Source organism: Hylobates moloch, unplaced genomic scaffold (assembly GCF_009828535.3).
Source record: "Hylobates moloch isolate HMO894 unplaced genomic scaffold, HMol_V3 SCAFFOLD_1, whole genome shotgun sequence".
Classification (NCBI taxonomy): Eukaryota; Metazoa; Chordata; class Mammalia; order Primates; family Hylobatidae; genus Hylobates; species Hylobates moloch.
Window position 1 is genome coordinate 148,433,125 of NW_026652276.1, and position 13,278 is coordinate 148,446,402.

General features: G+C 38.4%; 1 protein-coding gene across 1 annotated transcript in view; it reads right to left on the bottom strand.

The window, feature by feature from the left end:
- Positions 1-13,278, bottom strand: part of ABCB5 (ATP binding cassette subfamily B member 5) — a 163,251-nt gene that overhangs the window by 98,526 nt on the left and 51,447 nt on the right. The window contains exon 14 of the mRNA XM_032753440.2: positions 10,794-10,964. Within this exon, the coding sequence (XP_032609331.1) occupies positions 10,794-10,964 (171 nt within the window). The remainder of the gene's footprint in view (positions 1-10,793; positions 10,965-13,278) is intronic.

The following is a 13,278-nucleotide window of genomic DNA, read 5'->3' on the forward strand; positions in this document are numbered from 1 at the left end:
TGCTCACTTTATATAAAGTTCTAGAAAATACAAACTAATCTCTAGTGACAGTAAGCAAATCAGTGGTTGCCAAGGATCAGGGGAGGAGGGCTGGAGAGGGTCAGGGTGAAATGGTTACAAAAGTCATGTGAAAAATATGGCTGACTATCTTGATTTTGGTGTACATATATGCCAAAATTTTTTCCAATCATATGTTTTAATATGTACAGTTTCTTATATATCAATGAAACCTCAAAAAACTGTTAAAAACAAAAATCAAAGTCAAACAAAAGAAGCAAATATATTCAGCAGCCCAGTTGGTCATTCTAAAGTTCTGCAGGAATCCTGAATGAGACTGAGACGTTTTAATGAATGCTCTGCAAAAAGAATGACAAAGTGGATTGGGGAAAACTGTGATATAGAGTTGTAGACAGGAAGATTTATTTTTTTGACTTCATCAAGATCTGATAATGGACGCATAATATTTTTAACTGGAAATTACTTATCAGCATATCTAAGTTTCTATGGATCATTTTTATGTTATAACCTACTCTGCAGTAGAAGAGAGTTATACTAAGCACTAACATGCTTAGTGCTTTATTTTCTGATATTGTCAAGTTTATGAATAATTTGTTAAACTAATGAGTGACTGATACGTGGGGAACAGGTTTTTATTGCTTGCTTCTTGCTTTTCTTTTTTTCTTTTTTTTTTCAGACGGAATTTCGCTCTTGTTGCCTGGGCTGGAGTGCAATGGCGCGATTTCGGCTCACTGCAACCTCCGCCTCCCGGGTTCAAGCGATTCTCCTGCCTCAGCCTCCCGAGTAGCTGGGATTACAGGCATGTGCCACCACGCCTGGCTAATTTTGTATTTTAGTAGAGACGGGGTTTCTCCATGTTGGTCAGGCTGGTCTCAAACTCCCGACCTCAGGTGCTCCGCCCACCTTGGCTTCCCAAAGTGCTGGGATTACAAGCGTGAGCCACCGCACCCGGCCAGCTTGCTTCTTGTTTTTCTCAGTCTCCCGTTTACTTTGGTGTGGTAATTCTAAGCCTCGCTTATACAGCACACCCTTATGAATGGTATAACAAAATTGGTTAAAAATGTGAGTAGCTTTTTTTAAGTAAACACTGAGTTCCCACTCACTGCGTTCCAGAAGGTTGCCTCAGTTGGATTTGGGGCTCATCGGTGACATGTGCTCCATGGTGTAGTGCTGTTAACATCAACCTTTTTTCTTTCTTTCTTTTAGAATAGTTTTAGACTTACAGAAAAATTGCAAAGATAGTGCAGGAAGCTTCCATGTACCCTGCACACAATATTCCCCAATTCCAACACCTTACATTTCTATGATGCATTTGCCACAACTGCTGAACCACTATCGACACATCATTATCTAAACTCCGTATTTTATTTTATTTATTTATTTTTTTTGAGACGGAGTCTCGCTCTGTCACCCAGGCTGGAGTGCAGTGGCGCGATGTCGGCTCACTGCAAGCTCCACCTCCCGGGTTCACGACATTCTCCTGCCTCAGCCTCTCCGAGTAGCTGGGACTACAGGCGCCCGCCACCACGCCCGGCTAATTTTTTTGTATTTTTAGTGAGACGGGGTTTCACCGTGGTCTCGATCTCCTGACCTCGTGATCCGCCCGCCTCGGCCTCCCAAAGAGCTGGGATTACAAGCGTGAGCCACGGCGCCCGGCCAACTCCATATTTTATTCAGATTTCTCGAATTTTCAACTCATGTTCTTTTTCTGTTCTAGGATCCCCACCCCTGAATATCCTAATACATTTTGTCATCATGTCTCCTTAGGCTCCTCTTGGCTGTTACAGTGTCTCAGATTGTCCTTGTTTTTCATAAACTTGATAGTTTTAAAGAACACTGGTTAGATGTTTTGTGGAATATCTCAATTTGGGTTCGTCTGATTTGTCTTCCTTTTTACAGGCAAGATATTCAGCCTGTGTTAATACCACTCCTCTCTTTCACACTTCAAGTTTGAATTCTATTCTGGGTCTTGGAGACCTGGGACTTGCCTACAGCCCTTTAAAAGAGAGTCCAAGAATGCTGTTGTTGGGTTGGTATGTATTAGAAACCTGATAACCGTGAAGGCAAAAACACTCAGGCACCTAGCCTAATGGCCCATATTTATTTAATAAATCTCCTATTTATTCTGTTTCCTCAAAAGTACGAATGTTATTTTCCAAAAGCAAACAGATCTCAAATCTTATTCATGAAGCCATATGATGTGACCCATTAGCTCAATGATTTCACAATACTATCCAACATTTCTCAAATTAATGTGTATGGAATTTAATTAGAAAATATAAAAGAGAGCATTAACACGTCACAGTCTAAGGAGAATTTGAGAGGACAGAATATAAAGTCAAACAATTAAAAGGTTCCAACCAGAAAAGGTCTGAGAATTCCATGTATTCTTCTGTTCACAGAATCAGAAGCACGAGGTTTCCTGATACAGGTTTATATTGTTATAGACCTTCTTTTCTTCATAGCGGATTCACTTCACAGGTGTTTTAATATATATCTCTTCTCATATTTATTTACTTATCAAGCATTACATCTGTGTCATCTTTACTTTGCCAGGCTCCTGGCCTAAATTATAAACATTTGATTAAGGTAGATATTATGTTACAATTTAATTTATTATAGCATGAATTTGTATCTGAGTGCATCAAATAAATCACAGAAACATCTAATAACTTAAAAGGAAAAAAACTATGCCTCAAAGGTCCATAAAATGGGCCTACATGTACTGTACATATTCAAGGTACTATCAAGTGTACTAGAAAAATACATCTCTACTAGATCATCAATGTGACCTAAAACTGATATACTCCTCATAGTGAACAACAACAAAATATTCAACAGTAATTGCTTCAGACTTAAAACATAGAAGAGATTTTGGCAGCCAAAGCCTGCTAAAAACTGATCAGGAAAATTTGAGCTGATGCTGTCTTTTAGCCAGAATTAGTGTAAAGATTAGGGAGATAGTGCAATTCATACCACTGTGGTTCCAGATACCTCAAAGTAGATAGTGTGGTAGATTATCAATACGTCTTTGTTGTATTATTTTTTCTAGAAAGTACAATATTGAAAGAATTTCCTAGTATCTCCTCTCCTACTTCACAGATTACACAAAGCTAAAAGCCAAACAATTAGGTATTTGACCAAACAAAGGTCACCAGGAAGACAGGTCTCTACCGGACATTTTGCTGACATTTTTCAGATTACTTTACAATTCCATGCACAGCCATACATCACCAGGTCATTATCTTGGACTTTGAAAAAGAGGGTTCTTTAAAACATCCCTCCCAGAATTGCTAGGCAGAGTTATGGACCTGAGGAGATCAGCTAGATTCTCACCAGTGATGGTTATGGGACTTGCCATAACCATAGAGAGCAGAGGAAAATAAAGGGAAATAATACAAGGCCTCGGGCATTTGAGAGGGTCCATTACCAGGCATAATACACTTTCTGGAGAAGCATGTCAGCACAGAGAGTTCTAGTATCCTGGGGGCAAGTGTGGCGTAGAAAACCTAGGAGAACACAAGTTCCCACTCACTGCCTTCCAGAAGGTTGCCTCAGTTGGATTTGGGGCTCATCGGTGACATGTACTCCATGATGTAGTGCTGTTATCGTCAACCTTTTTTTTTTTTTTTTTTTTTTTTAACTGCAAAATCCTTTCAACAAATAAAAGCTCATCTGGAAGCTTATATATCTATATCTATATGTATCTATGTATCTATCTATTGATATCTATCTATCTATCTACCTATCTATCTATCTATCTATCTATCATCTATCTCATCCAGATAAATAGATCGCTGCACTGCTTGAATTGCCAGGGGAGTTGGGGGTACAGCCCTACCTGCTTGTCCACCTCACCTCCCCACCTCTCTCACTCCTTCAGAGGCTCCTTGGAGACCCTAGTACCCTAGTACTCCAAGAATACAGTCTGAGAACTTCTTACTACTCTTCAGTGTCTTTTCTTTTAGGCTATCAAATTTTAGCTGGTCATCTTTTCTAATAAGGTCACCATGGTAACTGAAAGGGATACACAGGCCTTTTGTTTCTTAACTACCTGACTGTGATGTTGAAAGCCAATTGGCTTAGTGTTCTTCTGGGTCGCCATGAGTTCCAGGGCTCAACAATGTGGGGTTACTGTCAGACCACCTCACTGGTCCGAGAATGCTTTCTTTTTTGTCAAGGGGGATAACAAATAGCAAAATATCAGGAACTTAGAAGTCACTTTTAATGGGTGACTCACCTGCTCCTTGACCTTTCTTTCCAGCTTGCAGAAATCTACCCATGTGAATGCATGAATGCTTGGGTTAAGACCCTTTAGAAAAGAAACGCTTTCAAATTCTAAACTCTGCTAAAATGAACACACGTGTACTACCTAATTAGGAATGTGAAATAATAACATAATAATGGTAAAATATTTTCTTTTTATGGCCTGGAATCTCTTCATTGTCACTTCTAAATAAGTTAACATGAAAGTTAAGAATTAGAGATAACATAAAATTATTTATCATCATTTAATACCTTTTTTTCATTGAACTTTTTAAAAATCATTTTATTGTTTTATTTACAGACAAGGTCTTGCTATGTTGCCCAGCTGGTATTGAGCTCCTGGTCTCACATGCTTCTCCCACCGTAGCCTCCCAAGTAGCTGGGATTACAGTGTGAGCTACCACACCCAGCTTTACTTAACTTTATTAACAAGCTAATCATTTAAGTATCTGTGGTGAAATTTACAATAAAAAATAAATGATGAAGTAAATGGTGGGTAAGAAGAGAAAATGCTGCAATAATTAGTTTATTTTTTTCATAAGGGCATAATACCTTACCTATTTTTATTCTTGATAAATAATACATTGAGATCACTTATTTGATAGCACTTAGGAAAATCAGTATCTTCTATAGGCATTTTCCTTATTTTGGGAGGAGGGAAAGACTTAGGAATAATTTTAATTTACAAAAATCACCAAGATGCTTATCCATATCATGGAAAAATATTTTATTATATCTTAGAAGACCTTTTACTGTATTCTTTAAAACCTTGGAATGTCCTGCTAAGTAACAGTGACCTAAATTTATAAAACAGAATTCTACTAGTTATTTATACAATAGTATAAAAATAAACAACTTACGGGAACAAAAGTGGGTTTAACCCACATGAGAGCTTCGATTTGGAGTATGGTTTGAATTTCTTTCCCAAGAAGACAGTGTGTGTGGTTTTCAAAAAAAGGCTAGTTGTGTTTTGTTTTTAAAATTGTGGAAAAATATGCGTAATACAGAATTTACCACTATAGCCATTTTAAAAGGTAGGATCCTTCTGACTCTGAGAGGCCAAATTCCTCTTTGTCACTATTCTTTTATTTATTAATTTTTTTTCACTTTTCTTTTGTACTCAGGCTTAGATTACTATTCTCTCTCTCTCTTTTTTTGGTAAAAAAAAAAAATTGCCTGGCTGGGCGCAGTGGCTCATGCCTGTAAACCCAGCACTTTGGGAGGCTGAGGCGGGTGGATCATTTGAGGTCAGGAGTTGGAGACGAGCCTGACCAACATGGTGAAACCCCATTTCTACCAAAAATATAAAAATTAGCCGGGTGTGGTGGTGTGTGCCTTTAATCCCAGCTACTCTGGAGGGTGAGGCAGGAGAATCGCTTGAACCTGAGAGGCGGAGGTTGCAGGGAGCTGAGATCGTGCCACTGCACTCCAGCCTGAGTGACAGATCAAGATTCCATCAAAAAAAAGCCTAACATAAAATTTACAATCTTAATCACATTGTTGTGTGACTGTCACCACTACCTATCTCCAGAACTTTTTCATCATCTCATATTGAAATGGCATACCCATTAAACACTAACTCCCCACTTTCCCGTCCCCCAAGCCCCTAGTACCCACTCTTCTACTTTCCATCTCTGAATTTGACTATTGTATGTATCTCATATGAGCAGAATTAAGCAATATGAATCCTTTTTTGTCAGTTTTATTTCACTTAGGATAATTCTTCAAGGTTTATTCATGTTTTAGCATCATCAGAATTTCCTTTTAAAGACTGGTAGTATTCCATTGTAAGTATATACCACATTTTCTTTATCCGTTTATGTGTAAACAGACATTTGGATTGTTTTCACCTTTTGGCTACTGTAGGTGATGGTACTATGAACACTAGTATACCAATATCTCTTTGAGACCCTGCTTTCAATTATTTTGGGCATATACTCAGAAGTGAAATTTCTGGATCAGATGATAATTCTATGTTTATTAAGAGGTTTGAAGTTTGATCTGGAATCAGTTTTAACTCTACCTCCTGGCAGTGTAATCTTCAAGCAATATAGCCTGGTGGTTACAAGAATGAGGCAGAAGGATGAGTGGTCCGGGTTCTGGCTTCACTGTGCCTACCTATTACTTAACCTCCCTGTGCTTCAGTGTATTTTACAGCTCAACTGTAAAACAGGAGAATAAATGTCATAATCTTATATGGGTCTTGTGAGGATTAGCTGTTATCATCCATTTATTCCTTTGTTACATCTAAAATAGGGACTCACAAATGACTTTGGGGGTCTATGAATCCCTCAAGAGTACATACATGTAAGTCTTTTTGTATAAGTGAATTTGTATACTTTTCTAAAGAGTTATGGTGGTTTATTTTTCCCTTTCTCAATCAGATTCTCAAAGGGGCCCTGATCTATCAGAGGAGAAGAATCATTAATCTGAAGGAAGTTAGTGGCTTAGAATTTAACATCAAGCCCTACAAATTTGAGCTTGATTAAGCAGGTTTATAAAATATCTAATCATATTTTTCGCATGAGGAAGTCTGTGTGTTACCTTTGATTTTCTGTCTAAATTTCAGCCAAGGAAATTCCCTTGGAGAAATTCCCTTTCTGTTCCCAACTACTATAGTGTTGCTATAAATGATTTTTCAAAATTCCAAATACAGAGTGAGATATTTAATTGATATAGACATTCAAAATGTGTGTGCATTAGTGTGTGTGTGTGTTTGTGTGTAAAATTTACTCTGACCTAACTTTGACTTTGGATAATCACTTCTTATAACTTAATTTAATCAAGTGGCCCACAGCTTAATGTAATATACCAATTTCCTTATTGTCCAGTCCTCTAAGTAGTATAAATACGATGTAAGAGGTCTCAGAGGAAGACCAACAGGGCGCATCATAGGGAGAGAGTACAGTGATGGTTAAGACGTGCCCATGAGGGCTGCAACAAAGCAACCCTGTATTTTCAAAGAATAATACTGTGATGATAACTCTTCCTTCATAATTACCAAAGAGGTTCTCCATTGACGTGATGTGGCTGAAACTCCCTTAATAATAATTATGCCTTAGATTTGCATACCACTTTTAACATTTCAAAGAGCTTTAACAGGCTTTGTCACAGAATCAGTGTGGGTTTCCTTGGCTTCCCCAGGGGCCTGCAGGTGCTCACTGCTATGTCTCCTACTAGTGGGGCAGCTTGGAAACCTGCTGCATTGGCACACCAGGTCAAAACAAGTAGCAGAGTGAAACTCACACCCTATGGCATGAACCTTTATTCACTGACGCTAGAAATTCTTCTTGAACATTAGTGAAACAAAACTAGTTTGTAGTTATTCTAAATCAAGGAGTCCAGAAAAGAACATTTCAGTTCTCGCCAGGTGTGGTGGCTCACGCCTGTAATCCCAGCACTTTGGGAGGCTAGGGCGGGCAGATCACGAGGTCAGGAGTTCGAGACCAGCCTGATCAACATGGTGAAACCCTGTCTCTACTAAAAATACAAAAATTAGCTGGGCATGGTGGTGCGTGCCTGTAATCCCAGCTACTCAGGAGCCTGAGGCAGGATAACTGCTTGAACCCAGAGGCGGAGGTTGTAGTGAGCCAAGATCATGCCACTGCACTCCGCCTGGGTGACAGAGTGAGACTCGGTTTAAAAAAAAAAAAAAAAAAAAAAAAAGAAAGCAAAAAAGAATATTTCTGGTCTTAGAAGTATCCTGGATCACACTCATCAAAGTCCATCCAACAATATCTGTTGGCTGTCTATTAAGGGCCAGCATTGTTCTAGAGGTGGGGATGCTGCAGTTAATCACTGAAAGCCTTCACCACCAGAGAGTTTACATTCAAGTGGGGAAAGAGAGACAATAGCAAAATAAACAAACATATGCGTTGTGTGTTAGCTGATGAGAAGCGTGAGGGTATGTCTAAAAAGCAGGCATTGTTGGGGAGATTGGTAGGAAGGGCAGTTCCAGAAGGAGCTTGGAGCCCAGCTCCATGGAGCCTTGTGCTTACTGTAAGGAATTTGGCTTTTACTTAGAGTGAGGCGGGGAGTTATTGGACGATTTGAAGTAGAAGTATGATGTCACCAAATTTTCATTTGAATAGCAACACTTGGCTGCTGTGTTGAGAACAGATTGAAGAGGGCATGGGCTGATGCAGAGTTAGCTACTGCAACAGTCCAAGTGAGGGTGTTAGTGCCTTCATGTTGCTGTTTAGTTAAAATTCACCCCTGCCCTAAGAAACTGCTGACTTGATTTTTTAATACCATTGATTAGTTTCACAGGTTCTAGAACTTCATATAAGTGGAAGATAAATGAGTAATGGAGAGGAGGGGATGGAAGGGATATGTGAGGGCAGGTTGTGCAGCGAAGTGGGTATAGATTCTATCACCAGGGAGCAGGGATACACTTCATTATGTCTTCTTTCATTGGTTAGTGGCTTGCAGGATATTTTGAGTAGCAGAAAACTCTTAACTGTGTGGGTTAGGCTGTATCATGTAACAGAGTCTGGGGCCTCTTAGACAGCTGATCAGGAACGAGACCTGCTGGATGTCCTGCCTTTCTTACCTAGGGCTTGGTTCCATAACTGCAGGCTATGGTGGTGAGAGGAGAGGACTCTCATGGTGCTACAGCTTCCGTCACCCTGCCTGTATTTGAACTCTCCCCTTCTCCATAAGCCATTTTCCAATAAACTGAAGAGTATACGATTAATCTAGTTTACTATGCTACTTTTCATCCTATTGGTTACCCTTTACCCTCACCCAGCAAACCATACATAAAGCAGTTTCACACCTATTTCTACATTGATTTAATCTCTTTCTCCTTTAAACAACTGAAAAACAGTGACAGTAACTGAATTTTTGAAATAAGTTAAATTCCCCCATAATTCTGCCACATAGCTGTTATTATTTTCATATATTGCCTTCATTTTTTTTCACAGTTGCTATTTTGTGTAATTTTGGAATCAGTTTACAAACATTCTGCATTCTTTTTTCACTTTCGATAGATGTTTCATATTAACCAATAAGAAGAACATTTATTAGTTTATCATGTTACCAAGCAACTGTTTATTTTAAAACTCTGAACTAGTTTTGATTACCTAAAGTGATTACCAGTGGATGAAAAGACTATGGGCACAACATCGAACCTTCTAACCAATCGGAGAGCTTATTACAATACATTTTTTAAAATCTTATATAACTGGCCGGGCGCGGAGACTCACACCTGTAATCTCAGCACTTTGGGAGGCCGAGGTGGGCGGATCACCTGAGGTCAGGAGTTTGAGACCAGCCTGGTCAACATGGCAAAACCTTGTCTCTACTAAAAATACAAAAATTAGCCGGGCGTGATGGTGCACACCTGTAATCGCAGCTACTCGGGAGGCGGAGGCAGGAGAATGGCTTGTACCCAGTGGATGGAGGTTGCAGTGAGCCGTGATCGCACCATTGCACTCCAGCATGAGTGACAGAGCAAGACTTGAATATAGTCTAAATACAGATCCCTCTCCTAGTTACTAAGTATAAAAAATGGATAAAACATTAGTCCTGTCTTTGTATTTTTTGTACGAAGATGGACCAAATTACCGAAGTGTCCACAGTAAACAAAGATTATTTATTTATCACACACTGTTATCATGGGAGGGAAACAAGCGTTCAACCTTACACAATCTGATTTGCTACTAAATAATAGTAACTAAGAGATTTTTCAATAAGCAGTGGACATTTAGCCTGCCAGTATCCGTTTCTGGTTCCATAAAGTCAGCATTTTAAAAAAAGAAGCCTGCGATTTTCTTAGAGAAAAAAAACACTTAACTCATTTCCAAGCAAATGCAAAGTAAAATGTGCCCTTAAGCCTTGTAAGGGGTCTGAAGGCTCTGGTTTACAAGGGAGTCAGGCCATCGAGAAAAGTGTTCAATGGTTTTTCATACCGCCACTGCCAACTCCCCTCCTAGATGCAGTGTAATTTGGTGCAGGGCCACAACTGCATGTGGCCTTGAGGTATGTGCAGTAGCTCATAGTCAGCAGGAGGTCAGGGTGAGGTTTGAGGGGCCAGAGCTGTTGAAGGGCGCTGGTTCAAGGTAAGTGATTCTCCACTTGAGGTGAAATTAGGTCAAAATGAATACCTGGGGGTATCCTAAAGAAGAAAAGTGGTCAGCGAAGAGAATCCCACAGGTGTATGTCGAAGAAGCAAAGGGTGGGCATGGTTATAATAGTGATGATAATGGTGGGCCACTCTACGGAGGTGGAAAGTGCAAACCTCTTGGAATGGAGGTATAGACTGGATGATTGCTTATGTATCAGTCTCATATATATATTTTTACACCAACCAACCACAGCATCTCCTTCTCTCCTCTAAACCCCTTCCTATAGCCATCACATAAGTTCTCACGTGGTTTAACATCCTGCCTTCATACCTTAAGGAGGGCTCTGAACTTGAGTAATCTACTACAGATCTATACTTTCTTGTACTTAAAAACAATAATGAACCAGGAGTATGTAAATAAGAAACGTTTCTGCTCACTTACCTTCTCCAGTGCAGTTTGAACAGCTGACTCACTTTCTGAATCCAGGGCAGACGTCGCCTCATCTAAAATCAGAATCTTGGGGTTTCGAACTAAGGCACGAGCAATTGCGATCCTCTGTTTCTGCCCTCCACTCATTTGAGCTCCTTTTTCCCCTACCAATGTATTGAATTTCTAATAAAAAATAGGAAAGAAGCACAGAAACAGAAGGCAGCGTGATCAAATGGTTAGAACAGGAAATGACAATCCTAGTTGTGTTTTAATATCAGCTTAATCAGTACCTTCTGGATTCTTATATCTTTTGATTTGTTCTTTGGGAAAACAAACCACTGTAAAACAAAAAAGAGCCCAAAGAAGAGAGGACATAAGAAAAATTTGGCTAGGACTAAAATAAATTAGACCACATTATAATCAAATGTATTTAGAAAAATTAATAATAATTTAAACTAATGTCCAAATCTCTTTTAGAGATTTTTAGAATGCTTTGAAATCTTTAAAAGAGCCACTGTAATACAAATACCTATTTTCTGCAGTGTTTATTAGCAATTTGGTATGGTACCCACAATTTCCTTCCTGGGTACTCTGAAAAACAGCATGAAAAAAATTACTACCAAAACAAACTTTCCCCTAAAACTTCTTTTCCATCTTGAGAGACTTTTTAGGTGTTCTTCTGATTTGTTTTAAAATAAATTTATCTTTAACAAAGTAGATATTTTGTCTTCCATATTTGTGGTAGGGGTAACTTCTAGCACCCAGGAAACATGGCTAGTAATATTCTACTGGGTTATGTCCCTGATTCAAAGTTTATTTCTTCACAGAGATAAATTAAGTATTCTTTCTAAACCCTTAATTTCTAGAGATTGATCTTCACATTTAAAAAATCAGGCTTTTTGAAGAAATTTACACACAATAAAATGCATCCATTTTAAGGATATAACTGTATGAGTATTGACAAATGAGTACACCCATGTTACCACCACACCAATTAAGATATAGAACATCTGTAGCCCTAGTAAGTTTCCTTATGTCACTTTTTTCAGTCAAAACCCATACCATGCCTGCAGATACCCCCGATTTGATTTTTATCACTATACATGAATTTTGCTGGATCTAGAACTTCATGTAAATGAAATCATACAGTATGTACTTCTTTGGCTTGTTTCTTTTACCTAGCATAATGTTTTTGATATTCATCCATGTTGTATCAGTTGTTCACTCCTATTTGTTGCTAAGTAGTGTTCCACACAATGCGAGCTTACCTTGGGTTGCCAGATTTAGCAAAAACAAACACACAAGAAAACACAAAGCTGTTACATTTGAATTCAGAAAAGCAATTAATTTTTTTTTAGTATAAGTATGTTTCCTGCAATATTGCTAAAAAATTATTCATTATCTGAAATTCAAATTTAACTGGGAATCCAGTATTTCATCTGGCAACTCTAGATCTATCACAATTTGCTCGGATGTAGTGGTTCACACCTGTAATCCCAGCACTTTGGGAGGTTTTGGTGGGTGGATTGGTTGAAGCCAGGAGTTTGACACCAGCCTGGGCAACATGGTGAAACCCTGTCTCTATAAAAAATACAAAAATTAGCCAGGTGTAGTGGCATGAGCTACTCAGGAGGCTGAGGTGGAAGGACTGCCTGAGCCTGGGAGCCTGGGAAGTCGAGGCTGCAGTAAGCTGAGATTGTGCATTTCACTCCACCCTAGGTGACAGAGTGAGACCCCATCTCGAAAAAAAAAAATAGATCTATCACAATTTGTTCATTCAACTGCTGATGAACACTTAAATTGTTTCCTATTTTTGGCTATTATAAATAAAGCTGCTATGAATATTCATGTACAAGATATTTTTGTGGTCACGTTTTCATTTCTTTTGAATAAATACCTAGGAATAGAATGCTGAGTCATAAGTGTATGTTTAACATTATAATAAACTGCCAAATTGCTTTCTGAAATGGTTGTACTGATTTCACTTTTATTTGAATGAATGAGAGATCTAATTGCTTACATCATCACCAAAAGTTACATTTGTTAGTCTTTTTAATTTTGGCCATTCTAAGAGTGTAAAATGGTATCTCATTATCGTTTTATTTTAGAGTTCCCTGGTGACTAATAATGGTGCATATTTTCAATGTATGTATTGTTCATTTGATTCTTCTTTTGTAAAATGTCTGTTCAAATTTTTGCTCATTTTTGATTTCTATTTTTTGTCTCCTCATCAAGCTATAGCAGTTCTTTATATATTCTGGATTCACGTCCTTGTCGGACATGTATATTATAAGTATTTTCTTGTGCTCTGTGTCTTGCCTTTTTGTTTTCTAAATGATGTCTTTTAAAAAGGAGGTTTTAACTTTAATACACTCCAGTTTATCTTTTTTTTATAGTAATGCTTTTCAGTCTAAGAAACTTTTGCCTCTCTCAAAGTCATGAAGATTTTTTCATAAGTTTTAATTTTTGAAGTTTAAGCTTTACAATTTTGGTGCAA